The sequence below is a fragment of the Oncorhynchus nerka genome, linkage group LG19 (assembly GCF_034236695.1).
Source record: "Oncorhynchus nerka isolate Pitt River linkage group LG19, Oner_Uvic_2.0, whole genome shotgun sequence".
Classification (NCBI taxonomy): Eukaryota; Metazoa; Chordata; class Actinopteri; order Salmoniformes; family Salmonidae; genus Oncorhynchus; species Oncorhynchus nerka.
The window spans coordinates 2,316,260-2,341,238 of record NC_088414.1 but is presented as its reverse complement, the minus strand read 5'-3'; the positions used below and the strand labels follow the sequence as shown (position 1 = coordinate 2,341,238).

The 24,979-nt window shown below is 42.0% G+C and overlaps 1 protein-coding gene across 1 annotated transcript; it reads left to right on the top strand.

Annotated features, from left to right (window-relative positions):
* On the top strand, nucleotides 1-24,466 carry LOC115147115 (protein SCAI-like). The gene is made up of 14 exons (XM_065004596.1): nucleotides 1-114; nucleotides 8,245-8,340; nucleotides 9,013-9,099; nucleotides 14,034-14,094; nucleotides 15,532-15,679; nucleotides 19,353-19,489; nucleotides 19,776-19,874; nucleotides 20,290-20,442; nucleotides 20,545-20,646; nucleotides 20,845-20,946; nucleotides 23,740-23,818; nucleotides 23,935-24,034; nucleotides 24,250-24,335; nucleotides 24,378-24,466. Exons 1-14 carry the CDS (start codon nucleotides 14-16, stop codon nucleotides 24,464-24,466), a joined length of 1,440 nt encoding a protein of 479 aa, XP_064860668.1. The 5' UTR covers nucleotides 1-13.
* Nucleotides 24,467-24,979: the final 513 nt, after the last annotated feature.

The window sequence follows — 24,979 nt, the reverse complement described above, 5'->3', positions numbered from 1 at the left end:
AGAGGCAGGTGCCATGACTGGGGCTGAGGATGACATCCCATTGGGTGAAAGGAAGACAGTCACAGACTTCTGCTACCTACTGGACAAATCCAAACAACTCTTCAATGGCCTACGGTCAGCCTGTCTGTCTGTCTGTCTGTCTGTCTGTCTGTCTGTCTATCTGTCTGTCTCTTGAGGCCTCTGTATTTGTGTTTTTGACTGTTGATAAGTCGTTTTGAATTGTTTAATTGGCCTACTTTTAAATGATCTGACATTCAATGCAGTAAGCTATAATTTAAAAAAATGACTCCACACTTAGTTACTTAATAAATGGCTCGTTGACCTTTTTTATTTTATTTATTTATCCGTTACTTTATCAGGTAAGTTGACTGAGAACACGTTCTCATTTGCAGCAACGACCTGGGGAATAGTTAGAGGGGAGAGGAGGGGGGTGAATGAGCCAATTGTGAACTGGGGATTATTAGGTGACCGTGATGGTTTGAGGGCCAGATTGGGGGCCACCTAAATGATCAGTTAGTTATTTAATAAATTGTCACGTTCGTTTGTAGAGATGGACCAAGGCGCAGCGGATGTTGAGTTCCACATAATTTATTGAAAGAGAAACTTAGCAAAGCAAAACAATAAACAATAAACGAACAACGAACCGTGACTACAGAGGTGCTACATGCACTAACTCAAAACAATATCCCATAAAACACAGGTGGAAAAAGGCTACTTAAATATGATCCCCAATCAGAGACAACGATAGCCAGCTGCCTCTAATTGCAAATCATAAACCAATCACCAACATAGAAAAACTAAACTAGAACCCCACATAGAAAAGAATAACTACAAAACCCCCCAGTCACTCCCTGACCTACTTTACCATTGAAAAACAAAGGCTCTCTATGGTCAGGGCGTGACATAAATGGCTCATAGACCTAAATGATCAGTTAGTTATTTAATAAAGGGCTCGTAGACCTAAATGATCAATGGTAAAAAGATGGTCCACACTCTCAGAATTAAGGTGAATGAAAATACACCATTTCTGTAATACCACATTTCTTAGTATCAACCCCAATTTGAAGAGTACAACCTTTTCAGTTTGACGTGGCACTTTGTCTTATTTGTCAACCTTTAAGGGCCATCCACACCAAGGACGATAACTATAATGATAAAGTATACATAACTGAAGGTTGGTGATCATCCACACCAAGGACGATAACTATAATGATAAAGTATACATAACTGAAGGTTGGTGATCATCCACACCAAGGACGATAACTATAATGATAAAGTATACATAACTGAAGGTTGGTGATCATCCACACCAGCGGACCATTTATCATTCTGCAGTACACCTGTCAATCAACGGATCAAAGCATCGTACTGCCCTCTGTAGTTCTATTATTAAGGTGGTAACACAGGACCATTCAGTGCTTCAGGGTAGTTGTCATAGTGACGACTGCAAATAACACTTCATGACAAATAATATAGAAAATCATATTTCAACAACAAATGCTGTTAAGACTGAGCATCTTTTATGTCATGCCATTCTTTGCTTGCCTTGTTGCTCAAGTGGTTTGCAAGTTTCCATTTTACTAATGATTCCCCATTCATTCATTCATATTTTTCGATGTGCAACAGTTCATTTGGTCTAGGCCTATTTTACATTTAGCAATTAGCAAGAGCTAGCCTGCTTTTCTCCATGGAAAGGCTATTTAGGCCTAGTATAAATGACAAGTTCAAATATTTTTTTAGGCTTGGTATGTCAGTAGCTGCTGTATCTTCTCCCTTGCTCGCTTGCACACTCACTCTCCTTCTGTCTCCCTCCCCCCTCTGTCCCTTACGAGTGTGTACAGTAGTGACAACACGTGCCTGAACGATTGTCTGAGAACTTGGAATTGGTTGCTTCGTTACTTCTCTTAGTAATGAACCCCCATTCCGCTCGTCCCTGTGATGTATGGATAGAAACTGGAGCGGCGTCCCAATCTGAAACAAGAAGAGACAGGGAACACTGTGAGCTCACTGCAACGGTGTTGTCAGACACAAGTTGTAATTGAGCCTCCTCCGTTTTTAGAGAATTTGTCAGTCCAAACAAACTTTTTTTTAATACCAGCCACTGTGGTCACTTACCAGCCAATATCATTTTTTGGGCCATAATTACCCAAAGAATGACAAAAACATGACGAGCATGTTTAGTAGTGTTTTATTTATTCCTCTCTCCCCTATTCTCTCTTTTCTCCCCCATTTCAATCGGGCTCGGAAGAGGCGACGGTGGAGTCATGCGTACTCCAAAACAACATGACCCGCCTAACCGCACTCCTTAACACCTGCCAGCTTAACCCGGAAGCAAGCCAATGAAACACAGTTCAACTGGTGACCGGAGTCACCCGGCCCGCCACAAGGAGTCGCTGGAGTGTGATAAGCCAAGTAAAACCCCTCTGGCTAAACCCTCCCCCTATCCTATTGCACTATGGGACTCCCTGCCATGACCGGTTGTGGCACAGCCCGGGAATGAACCCGGATCTATAGTAACACCTCTAGCCTTAGACCACTGCGCCACTCGGGAGGCCCCAGAAATGTTTCTAAAACAAGAAATGTATTACTAGGAAGAAGTAATGTGATATATTGTTAATTTTATATTCTGTGACCAGAGTATTTTAACAAAAATCTAGACTCTGTTCCACATGGAGTATGATGCCCGTAGGCCTATTTCTTTTATTTATTTATTTTTTATTTGACCTTTATTTAACCAGGTAGGCTAGTTGAGAACAAGTTCTCATTTGCAACAGCGACCTGGCCAAGATAAAGCATAGCAGTGTGAACAGACAACAACACAGAGTTACACATGGAGTAAACAATAAACAATTAACAAGTCAATAACATAGTAGAAAAAAAAAGAATCTATATACATTGTGTGCAAAAGGCATGAGGTGGTAGGCAATAAATAGGCCATAGGAGTGAATAATTACAATTTAGCAGATTAACACTGGAGTGATAAATGATCAGATGAACATGTGCAGGTAGAGATATTGGTGTGCAAAAGAGAAGAAAAGTAAATAAAATAAAAACAGTATGGGGATGAGGTAGGTAAATTGGGTGGGCTATATACCGATGGACTATGTACAGCTGCAGCAATCGGATAGCTGCTCAGATAGCAGATGTTTAAAGTTGGTGAGGGAGATAAAAGTCTCCAACTTCAGAGATTTTTGCAATTCGTTCCAGTCGCAGGCAGCAGAGAACTGGACGGAAAGGCGGCCAAATGAGGTGCCACAGAACGACATTACTACAATGTATCCAATTTACCAGCAGAGACATTCTTCAAAGGATTCTGTTGGGCAACACGGCCTTCCATCTACCACCAACCTACCGAAGCGCAGCTCAGAGTAAATACTTATTGCATTTTCCTTTTCCAAATGGGCGGTAATTTAGAATGCATAAGATACTGTATTTACGATAGCATGGCTTCTCCCTTTGTTCCTCAAGTCTTCCTGCTCTTTCACTCAAACCCAGCCCCCTTTTTTTTTGTGTAACCAGCTGTCATATCTTCAACCGATCGCTGCCTGCACCTGCCTGCCTGTCCAACATCACTACTCTGGACGGCTCTGACCTAGAATATGTGGACAACTACAAATACCTAGGTGTCTGGTTAGACTGTAAACTCTCCTTCCAGACTCACATCAAACATCTCCAATCCAAAGTTAAATCCAGAATTGGCTTCCTATTTCGCAACAAAGCATCCTTCACTCATGCTGCCAAACATACCCTTGTAAAACTGACCATCCTACCAATCCTCGACTTCGGCGATGTCATTTACAAAATACCCTACTCAATAAATTGGATGCAGTCTATCACAGTGCCATCCGTTTTGTCACCAAAGCCCCATATACTACCCACCACTGCGACCTGTACGTTCTCGTTGGCTGGCCCTTGCTTCATACTCGTCGCCAATCCCACTGGCTCCAGGTCATCTACAAGACCCTGCTAGGTAAAGTCCCCCCTTATCTCAGCTCTCTGGTCACCATAGCAGCACCCACCTGTAGCGCGCGCTCCAGCAGGTATATCTCTCTGGTCACCCCCAAACCAATTCTTCCTTTGGCCGCCTCTCCTTCCAGTTGTCTGCTGCCAATGACTGGAACGAACTACAAAAATCTCTGAAACTGGAAACACTTATCTCCCTCACCAGCTTTAAGCACCAACTGTCAGAGCAGCTCACAAATTACTGCACCAACTACCTCTCCCCCCGACTGTATTTATTTATTTTGCTCCTTTGCACCCCATTATTTCTCTCTACTTTGCACTTTCTTCCACTGCAAATCAACCATTCCAGTGTTTTATTGCTATATTGTATTTACTTTGCCACCATGGCCTTTTTTTGCGTTTACCTCCCGTATCTCACCTCACTTGCTCACATTGTATATAGACTTGTTTATACTGTATTATTGACTATATGTTTGTTTTACTCCATGTGTAACTCTGTGTTGTTGTATGTGTCGAACTGCTTTGCTTTTTCTTGGCCAGGTCGCAATTGTAAATGAGAACTTGTTCTCAACTTGCCTACCTGGTTAAATAAAGGTAAAATAAATAAATAAATCTGTTCCGTCCGCTAGGGACGTTTTCCTTTATGACATCATTTAATCAAGGTATGATTCATTCTGTGCATATTCTGTGTGATTAGTTAGGTATTTTGTAAATAAATAATTAAACCCAATTTTGTATTGTTGATTCAACTTGTTAGCCAGGGTTCGTGAAGATAACCAAGAATTTACAGCTTTCAGATGAGACTGAAATAAGGTGATGATTAATATTGACTGCTATTGATGTAAAATATTACTAGGTCTTTAAGAGTTTATTCGGAAGATAACAGCTCTATAAATATTATTTTGTGGTGCCCCGACTCTCTAGTTAATTACATTTACATGATTAGCTCAATCAGGTAATATTATTACAGAGAAAGGCTTTTATAGAATAGCATGTCATATCACTTAATCCGGCATAGCCAAAGACACAACACAGCCTTAGAAATAAGGTTCATAAAATCAATAACTTGCTAACATCAGATAACATTCATATATTAGCCATTTCTGAGACTCCCTTAGATAATTAATTTGATGATACATCAGTATCAATACAAGGATATACCATTTATAGAAGAGACAGAAATGCTTATGGGGGAGGAGTTGCTGTAGATATCCAGAGCCATATCCCTGTAATGCTTATGGGGGAGGAGTTACTGTATATATTCAGAGCCATATCCCTGTAATGCTTAGAGAAGATCTTATGGGGGAGGAGTTACTGTATATATCCAGAGCCATATCCCTGTAATGCTTATGGGGGAGGAGTTACTGTATATATTCAGAGCCATATCCCTGTAATGTTTATAGGGGAGGAGTTACTGTATATATTCAGAGCCATATCCCTGTAATGCTTATGGGGGAGGAGTTGCTGTATATATTCAGAGCCATATCCCTGTAATGCTTATGGGGGAGGTGTTGCTGTATATATTCAGAGCCATATCCCTGTAATGCTTAGAGCAGATCTTATGTCAGGTGTTATTGAAGTGTTGTGGATGCAGGTTCACTTGGCACATCTAATGCCTTTTCTTTTGGGGTGTTTCTATAGGCCACCAAGTGTGAACAGTCAGTATCTAAATAATATGTGTGAAATGCTTGATAGTTTATGTGATGTAAACAGAGGGGTCTACTTTCTTGGGCACCTGAATATTGACTGGTTTTCATCAAGCTGTCCGCTCAAGAGGAAGCTTCTCACTGTAACCAGTGTTTACAAACACTACAGGAACAAGATCATCCACGTGTATTGATCATATTTTTTTCTAATTTTGTTGAAATTTGTTCTAAAGCTGTATCCGTACCCATTGGATGCAGTGATCACAATATAGTGGCTATATCCAGGAAAGCCAAAGTTCCTACAGCTGGGTCTAAAAATATTTTGTTGTGACTCTTATGTGGATGATGTTTCAAATATTTTGGTCTGATGTGATTAATGAGGAGCATCCAGATGCTGCACTTGATTCATTTATGAATTTGAAAAACTGTATGTTTGAAAGAGATGGGGCGAAAGGAGTGGCTAATAAGTCTGGCTGTACATCTGACTGGCTTACTTACTGCAAATTGAGAAATTATGTGACTGAACTCAACAAAAAGAAGACAAAACTTTATTATGAAGCCAAGATCAATGATATGAAGAATGATGGGAAAAAACTTTGTAATTCTTTAAATTAAATTATTGGTAGAAAGACATTCAACTCCATCTTTCATCGAATCAGATGGCTTATTCATCACAAAACCATTTGATGTTGCCAATTATTTTATGATTTTTTTAATTGGCAAAGTGGGCAAACTTAGGCAGGAAATGCCCACGAGAAAGAGTGAGTAATTATATTCATGCATTAAAAAATATATATGAAAGAAAAGCAGTGCAAGTTTGAATTTTGTAAAGTTGGTGTGGGAGAGGAGGAAAAATTATTGTTAACGATCAATAATGACTAACCTCCTGGCATTGACAACTTAGATGGAAAGCTACTGGGGATGGTAGCTGACTCTATAGCCACTCCCATCTGTCATATTTTTAATCTGAGCCTTGAGGAAAGTCTTTGTCCTCAGGCCTGGTAAAGTGGTAAAGCAGACTTTACTGGTTCTAACAGCAGATCTATATGCTTGTTGCCAGCTCTTAGCAAACTGTTGGAACAAATTGTGTTTGACCAAATACAATGCTATTTCTCTGTAAACAAATTAACAACAGACTTTCAGCATGCTTATAGAGAAGGGCACTCAACATGTACTGCACTGACACAAATAACTTATGATCGTTTGAAAGAAATTGATAATAAGAAAATTGTAGGAGCTGTACTGTTAGATTTCAGTGTAGCCTTTTGATATTATTGATCATAACCTGTTGTTGAAAAAACTTAAGTGCTATTGCTTTTCAACCTCTGCCATATCGTGGATTCAGAGCTATGTAGCTAAAAAAAACTCAAAGGGTTTTCTTTAATGGAAGCGTCTCTAATGTCAAACATGTAAAGTGTGGTGTACCGCAGGGCATCTCTCTAGGCCCTCTACTCTTTAATTTTTTTACCAGTGACCTGCCACTGGCATTAAACAAAGAATGTGTGTCTATGTATGCTGATGATTCAACCATATACGCATTAGCAACCACAGCCAATGAAGTCACTGAAACCCTTAACATAGAATTGCAGTCAGTTTTGGAATGGTTTGCCAGAAATAAACTGGTCCTAAACATCTCTACAACTAAGAGCATTGTAATTGGTACAAATCATTCCCTAAGTTCTAGACCTCAGCCGAATCTGGTAATGAATGGTGTGTCTGTTGAACAAGTTGAGGAGACTAAATTACTTGGTGTTACCTTAGATTGTAAACTGTCATTGTCAAAACATATTGATTCAATGGTTGCAAAGATGGGGAGAGGTCTAGCCATAAGAAAGAGATGCTCTGCTTTTTTGACATTGCACTCCAAGAAGCAAGTTCTGCAGGCTCTAGTTTAGTCTATTTTGTCTAATCTTGATTATTGTCCAGTCGTGTGGTCCAGTGCTGCAAGGAAAGACATAGTTAAGCTGCAGCTGGTCCAGAAAAGAGTGGCACGTTTTGCTCTTACTTGTAATCAGAGGGCTAATATTAATACTATGCATGTCAGTCTCTCTTGGCTTCTTTTTCTTCTTCTTTTGTGTTGATAATCACAAGTTGTTTGCATAGTCAACTTACACACAGCTCTGACACACACACAGGCTCATTTTTCAAAATAAAAGCCTGAAACTATGTCTGAAGACTGTTGACACCTTGAGGAAGCGATAGGAAAAGGAATCTGGTTGATATCCCTTTAAATGGAGCAAAGGGAGGCTATGGAACATGGAGTTTTCCAAATAGAAGCCACTTTTGATTTTCCTCAGGGTTTTGCCTGCAATATCAGTTCTGTTATACTTACAGCTAATATTTTGACAGTTTTGGAAACTTTAGAGTGTTTTCTATCCAATACTAATAATACTATGCATATATTAGCAACTGAGACTGAGGAGCTGGCCGTTTACAATGGGCACCTTTTCATCCAAGCTACTCAATACGGCCCCTGCAGCCATAAGAAGTTAACCCACTGTTCCTAGGTCATCATTGAAAATAAGATTTGTTTTTCCTAACTGACTTGCCTACTTAAATAAAGGTAAAATAAAAATTGATATGTAGGCTACGTGAGCTGTTCTTGTTTAACCCCTTCCCCTCTTGTCTCTCGCAGAGATCTTCCTCAGTACAGGCACAAGCAGTGGCAGTCCTACTTCGGGCGCACCTTTGACATCTACACCAAGCTGTGGAAGTTTCAGCAGCAGCACAGGTCAGCTGACCACTGATAGCTCCTTTCTCTCACACACATTTCCCCAGATGGATAGATCAAGAACGTTTGAGCCTAGATGATGAGATGTAGAGATGCAGTGCTCAGAGATTTTCAATCCCTGCTCACAGAGAATTTATTTAAGCAATAAGGCGAGAGGGGGTGTGGTATATGGCCAGTATACCACGACTTAGGGATGTTAATAAGCTCGACGCAATGCAGAGTGCCTGGACACAGCCCTTAGCCGTGGTATATTATCCATATATCACAAACCCCCGAGGTGCCTTATTGCTATTATGAACTGGATACCAACGAAGTTAGAGCAGTACAAATAAATGTTTTTGTCGTACCCGTGGTATACGGTCTGATTTACCATGGCTGTCGGCCAATCAGCATTCAGTGTTCGAACCACCCAGTTTATAATTTAGTCTTTAATAGCTCCAAAAGGACAGAGTTCAGTTGACTCTCGGGAAGGAGGAAAAACAGTTACTGGTATCTCCTAAAATGTCAGCATTTAAAATATGGGCGGAGTTTGTTTGTGTGAAGTATACAAGCCTTTATCTTTTGGTTGTTATGTTAGACAGTTTAAAGGCATCTTCAATGTGTCTAAATGTTCGTTTTAAACACGGTTTAAACACGGTGTTGCTTATTTGTTCTATTTTTGCTTGTGAGCAGGCAGGTCCTGGAAAATCGGCATGGCCTGAAGAGATGGCAGATAGGGGAGGTGGCATCCAAAATAGGCCAGCTCTACTATCACTACTAGTAAGAGTCCTTCAACTGCACCACACACGTGCACACCACCTCCATTTTAGGATGTTGTGTCCAGGGGTCGGAATCAAAATGATTTTCCAATTGTTTTGTTTTGAACAGAACCATTATTATATTTTTCGGTTTGAACCACAAAAAATGTGACAGAAATTTTGCAGGTGAGGAGAGAGGTGGGCATCTTGTTGTTATGACATGCATTCTCTGAATTAGGCCCACAGAATTATACCTACAAAGTGGCTTCGATGAAGTCTTGTGTGTGCAGAGTGGCACCAGAATTCAAATCAAAACACATCCTACCTCTTTGTAGTTAATACATCCAACGTGATAACTACAGTATCCTCAACTAGCATTGAAAAATGTAATCCTAATTAAAAAATATCTCTCCTGAATCACGCCTGTAACGTCAGTAGCTACAGTAGATGATGCATGCTTCAGAGGGAGGGAGAGGGGCAGGTAGCCTACACACACACACACACACACACACACACACACACTGGCAAAGATTTTCAGCTGACAGGCAGACACTGGAATAATTTTCTGAGTGACAGTGATGGCTTTGCATAGGTGCTTTGTTGCATTTGTTTGTGGGACAAAAACAAAATGCCTGGAATATAAAGAACGTTATTAACCGGTCCCCATGCTTCTAAAGTAACGTTATTAACCGGTCCCCACGCTTCTAAAGTAACGTTATTAACCGGTCCCCACGCTTCTAAAATAACGTTATTAACCGGTCCCCACGCTTCTAAAGTAACGTTATTAACCGGTCCCCATGCTTCTAAAGTAACGTTATTAACCGGTCCCCATGCTTCTAAAATAACGTTATTAACCGGTCCCCATGCTTCTAAAGTAACGTTATTAACCGGTCCCCATGCTTCTAAAATAACGTTATTAACCGGTCCCCACGCTTCTAAAATAACGTTATTAACCGGTCCCCATGCTTCTAAAGTAACGTTATTAACCGGTCCCCATGCTTCTAAAGTAACGTTATTAACCGGTCCCCACGCTTCTAAAGTAACGTTATTAACCGGTCCCCATGCTTCTAAAGTAACGTTATTAACCGGTCCCCATGCTTCTAAAGTAACGTTATTAACCGGTCCCCACGCCCCATTCTAAAGTAACGTTATTAACCGGTCCCCATGCTTCTAAAGTAACGTTATTAACCGGTCCCCACGCTTCTAAAGTAACGTTATTAACCGGTCCCGTGCTTCAAAAAAGTAACGTTATTAACCGGTCCCCAAAAGTTAACGCTTCTAAAATAACGTTATTAACGTTATTAACCGGTCCCCATGCTTCTAAAGTAACGTTATTAACCGGTCCCCATGCTTCTAAAGTAACGTTATTAACCGGTCCCCACGCTTCTAAAATAACGTTATTAACCGGTCCCCACGCTTCTAAAGTAACGTTATTAACCGGTCCCCACGCTTCTAAAGTAACGTTATTAACCGGTCCCCACGCTTCAAAAGTAACGTTATTAACCGGTCCCCATGCTTCTAAAGTAACGTTATTAACCGGTCCCCACGCTTCAAAAGTAACGTTATTAACCGGTCCCCATGCTTCTAAAGTAATGTTATTAACTGGTACTTGATAGGGAGGTAGGTCTCGGACCTAGGGGTAGGCCAGAATCTGAATTTGTTATTCGGATATGCACAAATGGTGAAATTGAAAAAGTACAAAAAAATCTGAATATTAACTGTCCCACTTGTTGTTGATTCTTCACAAAAAAATACAGTTTTATATCTTTATGTTTGAAGCCTGAAATGTGGCAAAAGGTCGCAAAGTTCAAGGGGGCCAAATACTTTCGCAAGGCACTGTATCCCTGAAAGTCAGACAACTCAACAGTAATGCAACATGCAATAATATATTATATGAGTAGCAGGGATAATTGATATACTCCAACAATTTCAGTGATGAAATAACATTTTAGTATTATCTTCTTTTTAACCCTTAGAACTTAAATTCTGGGCTAATAACATAGCTAGCTTGCTAATGTTGGAAATGTGGTCAAACTAGCTACATTGTTCACATTATTTCATCATCTTTTGGTTGAAAAGGTGAAAGTTCAGTGATGAAACTTGTCAACTCGTAGACTCGGGTATCAAGTTTCCACCTTGTATCTCCGACAGCATTTTAATGCCCCAATTTACTGGTTCAGCAGTAATTGTCTGTTTACTGCTGAACCCGGTGAACACAGTGATGGATTAGCTGGCTTACTAACATAGCATGGCAGCAAAACAACATGACAGAATTGTTTTCAGGACCCAGCTAAACCACTGAGATGTGAAAGGTGATGCGTGATTTAGCTTGCAAAAATATGATATTTTTTATGATAGTTAAAGGTTTTTATGGCAGGCAGAGCCAAATTACAATCACATTTAAACAGTGCCTTCAGAAAGTATACCCCTTGACTTATTCCACATTTTGTTGTTAGAGCCTGAATTCAAAATGGATTAAACATTCAAGTGAATACATGTTTTTACAAATGTATGCTAATTTATTGAAAATGAAATACAATTATATTTCAGAAGTATTCACACCCCTGAGTCAAAACATATTAGAATCACCGTTGGCAGTGATTTCAGTCTTTCTGGGTAAGAATAAATGCTTTGCACACCAGGATTCTACAATATTTGCCCATTTTATTATTTTCAAAGTTCTTCAAGCTCTCAAATTGATTGTTGATCATTGCTGGACAGCCAATTTCAAGTCTTGCTATAGATTTTCAAGCAGATTTAATTAAAAACTGTAACTCGCCGCTCAGGAACATTCACTGTCTTCTTGTTAAGCAACTACAGTGTAGATGTGACATTGTGTTTTAGGTTATTGTCCTGCTGAAAGGTGAATTCATCTCCCAGTGTAGATGTGACATTGTGTTTTAGGTTATTGTCCTGCTGAAAGGTGAATTAATCTCACAGTGTAGATGTGACATTGTGTTTTAGGTTATTGTCCTGCTGAAAGGTGGATTCATCTCACAGTGTAGATGTGACATTGTGTTTTAGGTTATTGTCCTGCTGAAAGGTGAATTAATCTCACAGTGTCTGGTGCAAAGCAGTCAACCAGAGTTTCCTCTAGGATTTTGCCTGTACTAATCTCCATTCCATAAATGTTCTTATCCTGGAAAAACTCCCCAGTCCTTAACGATTACAAGCACACCCATAACATGATGCTGCTACCACTATGCTTGAAAATATGGAAAGTGGTACTCAGTTATGTTTGGGTCAAATCCAATACAACACACTTTGTATTCAGGACAAAAAGTTAATTGCTTTGCCACATTTCTTGCAGTTTTACTTTAGTTCCTTGTTGCAAACAGGATGCATGTTTTTGAATATATTTATACTGTGAAAGACTTCCTTCTTTTCACTCTGTCAATTAGGTTAGTATTGTGGAGTAACTACTATGTTGTTGATCCATCCTCAGTTTTCAGTTTTCTCCTATCACAGCCATTCAACTCTGTAACTTTTTTTAAATCACCACTTCATGATGAAGTCCCTCAGCGGTGTCCTTCCTCTCCGGCAAACGAGTTAGGAAGGAAGCTTATCTTTGCATTGACTGGGTATATTGATACCAGAGTATGTGAGCGGAGCTGGAGCGGAGTGTGCCCAATTTGACTGGAGCGTGTAGCGAGATTCCCAAATGCTGGAGCATCAGCCTTCTTTCCCGCTCTAATTTTGCTCCAGTGGCGTTCACTTCACGAGATCCGGGCATGCCCGGCCCAGCATGCATTTGCAGTATACTTGTGTCCTGCTATAGCCCCTTGCTTTAGCTACTGTCATGGAGTTTGCTTAATATTTTCATAAAGAAACTGATAGAACACACTGGTGCTAAATTAAGGTGACGTACAAAGATGAGTAGCGAGAAAAACATCATATCTTAAACGTTTCATTCATTTTTGTTCTATTACCTATACAATAGGTCATCATTCATTTTGGCCCATTAGGCCTGGCATATTCCCACGTTCAAGGAGCTTTCTGTTTTGATTGGGTTATTTTGCCTAAAAACCTTAAGGCCTACCTATAGAAAAATGTAAAACAGAGTGGGCAAAAGGGTGTTTCGCATCCCCAGTGGCTTTGCAAGTGGGTAGAGGTTATTCACTGCTGCTCGCCTGCTCTCTAGGCACCATCGCATGAGCCTGAAGCTCCAGACTGGCCAAACTCGTGTATCTAAAAATGAAATAAAAAAAATGAATTCCAAGGCACTAAGTCATTTTTAATTGATTTTGTATTTAATTCTAAGTCACAGCCTATATGCACAATTTATAGACTATAATAATTTAATACAATGCTTCAACTGTTCTGCCTGCGGCTATGGAACCCTGTTCCCTGGACATGCTACCTTGTCCCACACCTGCTCTCTCTCTACCTTGTCCTGGACCTGCTGTTTTCGACTCTCTCTCTACCGCACCTGCTGTCTCTCACTCAGAACGATCGGCTATGAAAAGCCAACTGACATTTACTCCTGACCTGTTCCACCCTCTACAACCACTGTGATTATTATTATCTGACCCTGCCTGTTCCACCCTCTATAACCACTGTGATTATTATTATCTGACCCTGCCTGTTCCACCCTCTATAACCACTGTGATTATTATTATCTGACCCTGCCTGTTCCACCCTCTATAACCACTGTGATTATTATTATCTGACCCTGCCTGTTCCACCCTCTATAACCACTGTGATTATTATTATCTGACCCTGCCTGTTCCACCCTCTATAACCACTGTGATTATTATTATAAAATTGATGACCTACGAGCAAGATAAAACTACCAACAGGACATTAACTGTAATATCTTATGTTTCACTGAGTCATGGCTGAACGATGACATGAACAACATACAGCTGGCGGGTTTTACACTGTATCGGCAGGACAGAACAGCAGCCTCTGGTAAGACTGTGAGGGTGGCGGTCTATGTATATTTGTAAACAACAGCTGGTGCACGATATCTAAGGAAGTCTCAAGGTTTTGCTCACCTGAGGTAGAGTATCTCATGGTAAGCTTTTGACCACACTATCTACCTAAAGAGTTTTCATCTGTATTTTTCGTAGCTGTCTACATACCACCACAGACCGATGCTGGCACTAAGACCACACTTAATGAGCTGTATACCGTCATAAGCAAACAGGAAAACTACTCCTAGTGGCCGGGGACTTTAATGCAGGGAAACTTTAAATCTTTTTACCATATTTCCACCAGCATGCTAAATGTGCAACCAGAGGGGAAAAAATTCTAGACCGCCTTTACTCCACACACAGAGACGGACAAAGCTCTCCCTCGCCCTCCATTTGGCAAATCTGACCATAATTCTATCCTCCTGATTCCTCCTTACAAGCAAAAATTAAAGGAGGAAGCCCCAGTGACTCAGTCAATAAAAAACTAATCAGATGAAGCAGATGCTAAGCTACAGGACTGTTTTGCCATCACAGACTGGAATATGTTCTGGGATTCTTCCGATGGCATTGAGGAGTACACCACGTCAGTCACTGGCTTCATCAATAGCCCACAGTGACTGTACGTACATACCCCAACCAGAAGCCATGGATTACAGGCAACATCCGCACTGAGCTAAAGGGTAGAGCTGCCGCTTTCAAGGAGCGGGACTCCAACCCGGAAGCTTATAATAAATCCCACTATGCCCTCCGACGAACCATCAAACAGGCAAAGCATCAATACAGGGCTAAGATGGAATCCTACTACACTGGCTCCGACGCTCGTCAGATATGGCAGGGCTTGCAAACTATTACAGATTACAAAGGGAAGCACAGCAGAGAGCTGCCCAGTGACATGAGCCTACCAGATGAGCTAAATTACTTCTATGCTCGCTTCGAGGCAAATAACACTGAAACATGCATGAGAGCATCAGCGTTTCCGGACGATTGTGTTATCTCGCTCCCCGCATCCGATGTGAGTAAGACCTTTAAATAGGTCAACATTCACAAGGCCGCCAGACAGATTACCGGGATGTGTACTCCGAGCATGCTAACAACAAATGTCTTCACTGACATTTTCATCCTCTCCCTGTCTGAGTCTGTAATACCATTTTTCAAGCAGACCACCATAGTCCCTGTGCCCAAGATCACCAAGGTAACCTGCCTAAATGTCTCCCGACCCGTAGCACTCAAGTCTGTAGCCATGAAGTACTTTGAATAGCTGGTCATGGCTCACATCAGCACCGTTATCCCAGAAACCCTAGACCCACTCCAATTTGCATACCGCCCAACAGATCCACAGATGATGCAATCTCTATTGCGCTCCACACTGCTTTTTCCCACCTGAACAAAAGGAACACCTATGTGAAAATGCTATTCTTTGACTACAGGTCAGCGTTCAACACCATAGTGCCCTCAAAGCTCATCACTAAGCTAAGGACCCTGGGACTCAACACCTCCCTCTGCAACTGGATCCTGGACTTCCTGATGGGTGGCCCCAGTTGGTAAGGGTAAGCAACAACACTTCGGCCACACTGATCCTCAACACGGGGGCCCCTCAGGGGTTCGTGCTCATTCCCCTCCTGTTCTCCCTGTTCACTCGTGACTGCACGGCCAGGCACAACTTCAACACCATCATTAAGGTTGTCGGTGACACAACAGCCTATGGGGAGGAGGTCAGAGACCTGACCGTGTGGTGCAAGGACAACAACCTCTACCTCAACGTGATCAAGACAAAGGAGATGATTGTGGACTACAGGAAAATGAGGACCGAGCACATCCCATTCTCATCGACGGAGCTATAGTGGAGCAGGTTGACAGCTTTAAGTTCCTTGGTGCCCACATCAACAACAAACTAACATGGTCCAAGCACACCAAGACAGTTGTGAAGAAGGCACAACAAAACCTATTCCCCCTCAGGAGACTAAAAATATTTGGCATAGGTCTTCAGATCTTCAAAAGGTTCTACAGCTGCATCATCGAGAGCATCCTGACTGGTTGCATCACCGCTTGGTATTGCAAGTGCTCGACCTCCGACCGCAAGACACTACAGAGGGTAGTCCATACGGCCCAGTACATCACTGGGGTTAAGCTTCCTGCCATCCAGGACCTATTTACCAGGCGGTGTCAGAGGAACGCCCTGAAAATGGTCAGACTCTAGCCACCCTAGTCCTAGACGGTTCTCTCTGCTACCGCATGGCAAGCGGTACCGGAGCGCCAAGTCCAAGAGGCTTCTGAACAGCTTCTACCCTCAAGCCTGAACATCTAATCAAATGACTAACCAGACTATTTGCATTGCCCCCACCCCCTTTACACTGCTGCTACTCTCTGTTATTATCTATGCGTAGTCACTTTAGTAACTCTACCTTTAGTAACTCTACCTACATGTACATATTACCTCAATTACCTTGACTAACTGATGCCCCTACATTGACTCTGTACCGGTACCCCCTGTATATAGCCTAGCCTCGCTATTGTTATTTTACTGCTGCTCTTTAATTATTTGTTACTTTTATTTGATATTGTTATTATTATTTATTTTTTAATTGCATTGTTGGTTAGGGCGTGTAAGTAAGCATTTCACTGTAAGACCTGTTGTATTCGGTGCATGTGACAAATAAAATTTGATTTGAAATAACATTGAATTGTTTTCCTTAAAATGTTTAGTTGTGAGTTAGGTTCACATGAACCACTTTACAAACAGAAACGGATCATATAGATAATATTCTGTTGTTGAATTAGTAACCTGCATTTCAAGAAGGGATTCAGCCTAAAAGTCACTAGAAATTAGAATTTTAAAGCTGATTTAAAATAAAAATCCCCTCAGCAGGGATGTTTTGTGCTTCAGTGCAATGAAAATATGTCACCTTTTTGGGCCCTCACCAGTTTGCATCCCTGCTTTTTACACTGCACTCTTTGAGAGAGGTAGCAAACCAGGCCAAAGACCCCTCCGAGGCACAAATACTCCTTAGCCGGCCAACAAGATTGGAATGGTCTACCGTATCAACAGCTGTGGCCAAGTCAATAAAAATAGCAGCACAACATTGCTTAGATTCAAGGGCAATGGTGACATCATTGAGGACCTTTAAGGTTGCAGTGACAAATCCATAACCTGAGCGGAAACCAGATTAGTATACCAGAGAGAATACTATAGACATCAAGTAAGCCAGTCAGTTGATTATTGACAAGTTTTTTCAACACTTTTGATAAATAAGGCAAAATAGAAATTGGCCTATAACAGTTAGGATCAGCTTGATCTCCCCCTTTTAAATAATGGATGAACTGGGAGGCTGTCTCTCCCCAGAGAGGAGAGACAGGTTAAAAAGGTCAGAGATAACCTTGGCGATGATTGGGGCTAACCTTGGCGATGATTGGGGCAGCAACCTTTAAAGAATTTAGGGTCTAAACCATCTGACCCAGATGTCATTTTGGGGTCAAGTTTAAGAAGCTCCTTTAGCACCTTGGACTCAGTGACCTCCTGCAGGGAGAACCTATGTAGCGGGGCAGTGGGAAAAGAGGGAGAAGCATCAGGGCTAGTCAGTAAACAAGAAAGTTCATAGTCAACAAAGCATGCAGGAGTCATGAGGCAAATAGCAAAAGAAATACAATATAACGACTTGGGGCCATTGTCAGTTCAGAATCACTCACCCCACCTGTGAGTGTGTGCTGAAGGAGAGCGAGAGGAGAGGGGGGAGTGTGGTGACGGTACATGTACCAGACAGGAGGAGACAACCAGGGCAGACGGTGAACAGATCGCCAGGTGGATTCCAAGCAGCAGTGCAGCAGGCAACGGGAATAGGTGTCACACCCACTTGGGAGACGCTTTTATTTCTGGAGGCAGATTTCTTGGAGCAAATGCCAGTGGATGGTCTCTGAGCGGGATGTGGTTTCAAGGACTCCGGATTTGGGTGGGGTAGCCTGCCATTTGTTGGGCTCAAAGGCTTCGACACCTCTCACTTCACACCTCAGTGCTAATTGAAGTTGTATCTGCTCTGTCTGGTCTGTCTCAGTTCCAGGTTTGATGGTGTCCTTGATAGTATTAATCCTTCCAGGTAATTTTGTCCAAAATTAGGTTGTATGTTTGGAGTTTTGATCTGCAGTGAAGGTTATGCTGTGGAGGGTAACATCCTGTATATGTCCCTTCCAAAAATATTCAAGTTTATCTAACTCCAAATATATATTTTTGTAAAAAACATGTTGGAAAATGTGAGAACTTACATGCAGCTGTATCTCTCTCTCTCTTTTCCCTGAACTCGATCTCTGTAGCACTCCACCAATCAGGCCTTTATGGTAGAGTGGCCAGATGGAAGCCACTCCTCAGTAAAAGGCACATGACAGCCCGCTTAGAGTTTGCCAAAATGCACTTAAAGGACATCTCACATTTACGTAAGTATTCAGACCCTTTACTCAGTACTTTGTTGAAGCACCTTTGGCAGCGATTACAGCCTTGAGTCTTCTTGGGTATGACGCTACAAACTTGACACACCTGTATTTGGGGAGTGTGTCCAATTATTTTTGACAGATCCTATCCTCTCAAGCTCTGTCATGTTGAATGGAAAGCGTCGCTGCACAGCTATTTTCAGGTCTCTCCAGAGATGTTCGATCGGGTTCATATCCGGGCTTTGGCTTGGCCACTCAAGGACATTCAGAGACTTGTCCCGAAGCCACTCCTGTGTTGACTTGGCTGTGTGCCTAGGGTTGTTGTCCTGTTGAAGGTGAACCTTCGCCCCAGTTGGAGATCCTGAGCGCTCTGGAGCAGGTTTTCATCCAGGATCGCTCTGTACTTTGCACAGTTCATCTTTGACTCGATCCTGGCTAGTCTCCCAATCCCTTCAGTTGAAAAACATCCCCACAGCATGATGCTGCCACCAGCATGCTTCACCGTGGGGATGATGCCAGGTTTCCTCCAGACTTGACGCTTGGCATTCAGTGGCAAAGTGTTCAATCTTAGTTTGAACAGACCAGAGAATCTTGTTTCTCATGGTCAGAGTCCTTTAAAAAATATATATTAGCGAGAATTTCTAAAAACCTGTTTTTACTTTGTCATTATGGGATTTTGTGTATGTGTGTGTGTGTGTGTGTGTAGATTGATGAGTGGGTAAATTCTTAAACATTTTTAAGAATAAGGCTGTAACAAAATGCGTAACAAGTGAAAGGATATGAATACTTTCCAAATGCACTGTAATGGCAGAACTCCTGCAGTGACAAAATTGTTGATGACGGCGTGAATGTTCCAAAAGCTAGATTAATTTAGTCCTGGTGCAAAACATTTTACATGTGTGTTTTTGTGCTTACCAGGGATGACTCACGGTATTTTGCTTAGCTTGTAACACAACTCTCCTTCGATTGTCTCCTCATGTTAGGCCTGAGTTGGTAGTGAAGAAACTCCGGTATTATGCCCGCTACATTGTAGTTTGTTTACTTCTGAACAACATGGACCTAGTGAAAGTGCTGGTCAAGGTAAGAAACCTGAGAAAAACAAACAAGAACCAGAGGAAGTGAATCTTTCAATCTCATTTCTATTTATTTAGGCCTTTTTTTGTATTGTTTTATTATATTGGGTTTTAGTATGAAGTGGAATGCAGAAAACACAGGAACAAAGAACACAAGTTTCAGCCTGAAATGTTTATTCTGGTAAACCTTTGACTGTAATTGAAGTATATTTCCTTTAATATCCTGCAATAGTTTTTAAACTGTACATGCATTAGTATCTTTGTGTACATAATATCTGTCTCCCCTCCTGTAGGAGCTGTCAGAGGAAATTGAGGACTATACGCAGCGATTCAACACAGAAGATCAATTAGAATGGAATCTGGTCTTACAGGAAGTGGCAGCTTTTGTGGAGGTCAGATCCCAAAGAATAACCCGAGTGAATCACCTGATGCCTTTCACTTTCTGTTTCTACTGCCTATTGCCTACTATGAAAGGGGGAAATGTCATCATAACTTATGAATGAAGGATATAGCAGCACTTAAAAGGAGGCCTCCACAGGTCAGCAAACATTTGAAAAGAAGGATGTTGCCCAACGACCATTACTAAAGTGCATACACCAGTGACTAACCTATTCAACATGAAGTCTTGTATTTCATTCTGGATTTTGGGGGGGGGGGGGGGGATTATGATTGTACATTTGTGTAAATCTTTCATTTGAGTGAAAGATAATGTGTACCACACACGTGCTACTGGAATGATGTGCACAATGGAGTACAAGGGAAGCTGTGCATGATACAATTGTAAAGTGTGTTTGGTTCTGTGAGCAGGCAGACCCAGTTGTGGTGCTGAACAATGAAAATACTGTGATCGTCATAATCCAATCGGCTACAGGAGGGGGCATGTCTCCTTTGGAACAGGGCATGGTGGTTGGTCAGCTCACCCTGGCAGATGCACTAATCATTGGCAACTGCAACAACCAGGTGTTTGAACGCATACATTCTAGTCTAAAGCCCAGCCCTTAAACAACCCCTAGACCAGTCTGTAGACCCACATTCTAAACTATATTATTTTGTGTTTGTCAGGTGAAGTTCAGTGAGCTAACCATCGATATGTTCCGCATTCTCCAAGCGTTGGAGCGGGAACCAGTCATCCTGGCTACAACGGCATCTAAACATGGAACATTGGTGAGGGGGAATACTGAAAATGCTTCTTACATGAATGTCTTGTGGACAACGACACATCCAGAATATTGCAAATGTAAAAGTCTCATGCGATTTCGGGCGAAAGGCAGCGCTGGCAACCCTGCATGAAACCTGTCCTTTAAACCGCTGCTTACTCACTTTCTTCCTTCACAGGCCCTTACCCCATGTCTTCCTTCACAGGAACCCAGCGAGAAGCCAGCCAAGAGAGAGAACCCTCACAAGTACCTGCTGTACAAGCCAACGTTCAGCCAGCTCTTCACCTTTTTGTCTGCCTCCTTTAAGGTCAGTCTCCATCTGACTGTCTCCCCCCCCTGTCCCCTCTGCTCTGCCTTCATGTTCCAAAATGTCGGCTTAGCCATGCTTGGCTGAGCTGAACAAAGTTGTTGCTACTTTTAATCTATTTTTCATCACCCCCACCTGTATCTGCCTTTTTTAAGCTCCGGTGGTTTTTGGAAATTGACAGTAGCTTTTATGTAGTCCATTTTAGTGGTACTGTCCTGTGCTAAAAATGATCCGTCTAGCTCACCTCAGATAATTTTACATCAAATCAAGTCTTACCCAATGGAAATGTAACCGCTGAACGGAAGAAACAACATATCCTGTTTTAGAGTACATCCCAATGGAATCCTATCAGAATTCAACAACATTTAAATGGAAGTTTCTATCAATTCCCTGGGTCATTTCATGTTTTCATGTGTATCTGAGTTATTGGCGTTAAAGCAAGGCAGAAATCCATCTGGTATGAAGGTAGCATTGTGATAAATTCGGGTTTTGAGGGCGGTGCTAAAGTGAACTTAGAAGTAAACAGAGGCTTTGAGAATGATGATCGTATGCAATAATGACGCAAACAATGACTAGGTATCCCCCCCTTACCCCCCCCCCCCTCTTACCCCCGTCACTGTCCATTTCTTGTTTCTAAAGGATGAGAGAAGTGCTACACCTGGTGGAGAGAGATTGTAAGACAGAAATATTTGCTTTATGCGTGCTGTACGATACGACATGACACGTCAAGATGTAGAGGAGGTTGTCGTGGAAATGTCCTGTATTTACCAAATCATGAGAGCAAACCACAACACAAGTCAGAGGTATCATAAAGTCCATCTTTAATCATATGAGCTCCATCACAACCCTGTGACTCTCAGATCAATTCAGTGTCTAGAAATGAATTCTCTGAGAGGCCTTACAAAACAGTTCTTAGTATCATTTATAGCCAAGACACACCCATCTCAACTCACATGACAAATAACAGATCTTAGGAACATTACAAAGGAAGACTTTACTTGAGAGAGGAGTATCCCATAGCCAGACAGCATTAGCTATAAATTATCATTCAGTTTGCTCTCCTAAAACGAGGTTCTACTTCTCGTTCTTGGCACAACATAGTACCAATACATTACCTCATCCACTAGCATATATCAAATACACCCCTCCTGGACAAGATCACAGAGACACAGTGACTGGCACACAGACATTGTGGGGCCAAGAGATAATTGGTTCCCCCTCAATCATTCCTTCACATGGTTTAAAAGATATGTTTACATATGAAGACACCTTGACCTCTCCCCTCTCTGCGGCCCAAGTAACTGAACCCAGGACAGAGAAAGGATAACTGCAAATGGCCACCACTACAGTACAACAAGATACATTCTGATGAGAAGTAACTGACCCCAGAACAGATAACTGCACATGGCCACCACTATAGTACAACAAGATACATTCTAATGAGAAGTAACTGACCCCAGAACAGATAACTGCACATGGCCACCACTATAGTACAACAAGATACATTCTAATGAGAAGTAACTGACCCCAGAACAGAGAACAGATAACTGCACATGGCCACCACTATAGTACAACAAGATACATTCTAATGAGAAGTAACTGACCCCAGAACAGATAACTGCACATGGCCACCACTATAGTACAACAAGATACATTCTGATGAGAAGTAACTGACCCCAGGACAGATAACTGCACATGGCCACCACTATAGTACAACAAGATACATTGAGAAGTAACTGACCCCAGAACAGATAACTGCACATGGCCACCACTATAGTACAACAAGATACATTCTGATGAGAAGTAACTGACCCCAGAACAGATAACTGCACATGGCCACCACTATAGTACAACAAGATACATTCTAATGAGAAGTAACTGACCCCAGAACAGAGAACAGATAACTGCACATGGCCACCACTATAGTACAACAAGATACATTCTGATGAGAAGTAACTGACCCCAGAACAGATAACTGCACATGGCCACCACTATAGTACAACAAGATACATTCTGATGAGAAGTAACTGACCCCAGGACAGATAACTGCACATGGCCACCACTATAGTACAACAAGATACATTGAGAAGTAACTGACCCCAGAACAGATAACTGCACATGGCCACCACTATAGTACAACAAGATACATTCTGATGAGAAGTAACTGACCCCAGAACAGATAACTGCACATGGCCACCACTATAGTACAACAAGATACATTCTAATGAGAAGTAACTGACCCCAGAACAGAGAACAGATAACTGCACATGGCCACCACTATAGTACAACAAGATACATTCTAATGAGAAGTAACTGACCCCAGAACAGATAACTGCACATGGCCACCACTATAGTACAACAAGATACATTGAGAAGTAACTGACCCCAGAACAGATAACTGCACATGGCCACCACTATAGTACAACAAGATACATTGAGAAGTATCTCACAAGCATATAATGAAAATAAAACATCTAATCTATGTTACCCAACTATTCTGATTCATCCCCAACAAGGGTCAGTTTTTTTCAACTTTTCTCCAATAGTATCGAGCCATTAGCATGTCGATCAACGCTTGAATAGAAACCTAGTTCACACCCCCGATTTTGACATCAACACAGTCGCTACAGTCCCATTCGTTTTCTTTGTAGCCTCGTTTGAATGGTGCGGTTGCGCACATTTGTACGGAATGGGGTGAGTTTACCTTACATTTGAAATACATTCATGTAGGTTTGACCAAGCTCAAAACATTTAGGATGGTATTGGCTGATTTGAGGTGGTGTTGTTTTGTAGGAGTTGCCAGCGAACAGTGTGCTGCTCGTCTATCTTTCAGCTACCGGAGTCTTCCCTACTGGATGCTTGGATTATGAGGGTACACCAGCATTTTGTAAACACACACACACTCACTGGTCAGCTTCTTGAAGCAGGAGCTGAAATTAATCTGATCATTTCTTCCCAAAAATGTATTTACCTTTGTCTTTCTATCAGGACCATATGACTTTGGAGGAGTCCTCACCAACACGAACCGTGATGTGGTAAACGGGGAGATGGTGCAGAAAAGGAACCACGCCCAAAAAGAGATGCACTGGTAAAGATCAGGCGCTGACAGTCCACTGTCCTCAATGTTTTCTAACGTTTGGCAGACATGAGATGCATGTACAGTATTGGCCTTTAAAAAGTTACATTGAACTTTTCGCACAGCCCATGTTATTTCTAAACACAGTCTGATATTTGCCAGATATTGTTGTTTGTACAATGTGTGCGTGTGTACATGCAATGACTGTTGACTCCTGTATTCCTTAGCCTTCACCCTGGGGACTTGTTCCCTTTCGCCCGGAAGCGTCTCTTTGTCATTGTGGACTCCTCCAACAGCACAGCCTATAAGGTTGGTGAGAATTACATCCAGCACAATGAAAAACAAATGTGTTAAGATGATGGTAATGGTAACTTTGAGGCGCTTGTGGAGAGCAGCTTCCTGCGGAAGCACGTTCTGGAGCTGGCTGACATGTTGGATGTGTAGCGCCTCTTTTGGGACGGAGCGCTGGACGTGAACTACTGACTTTTAGCTGACCAGCTAGTCACCACAACGTTACAAACACAGACCACCACTATACACACTCTCACAGGGGAGACCACCACTATACACACTCTCACAGGGGAGAGTCCTCATCATCAACTACAGACACACAGACCACCACTATACACACTCTCACAGGGGAGAGTCCTCATCATCAACTACAGACACACAGACCACCACTATACACACTCTCACAGGGGAGAGTCCTCATCATCAACTACAGACACACAGACCACCACTATACACACTCTCACAGGGGAGAGTCCTCATCATCAACTACAGACACACAGACCACCACTATACACACTCTCACAGGGGAGAGTCCTCATCATCAACTACAGACACACAGACCACCACTATACACACTCTCACAGGGGAGAGTCCTCATCATCAACTACAGACACACAGACCACCACTATACACACTCTCACAGGGGGAGAGAGTCCTCATCATCAA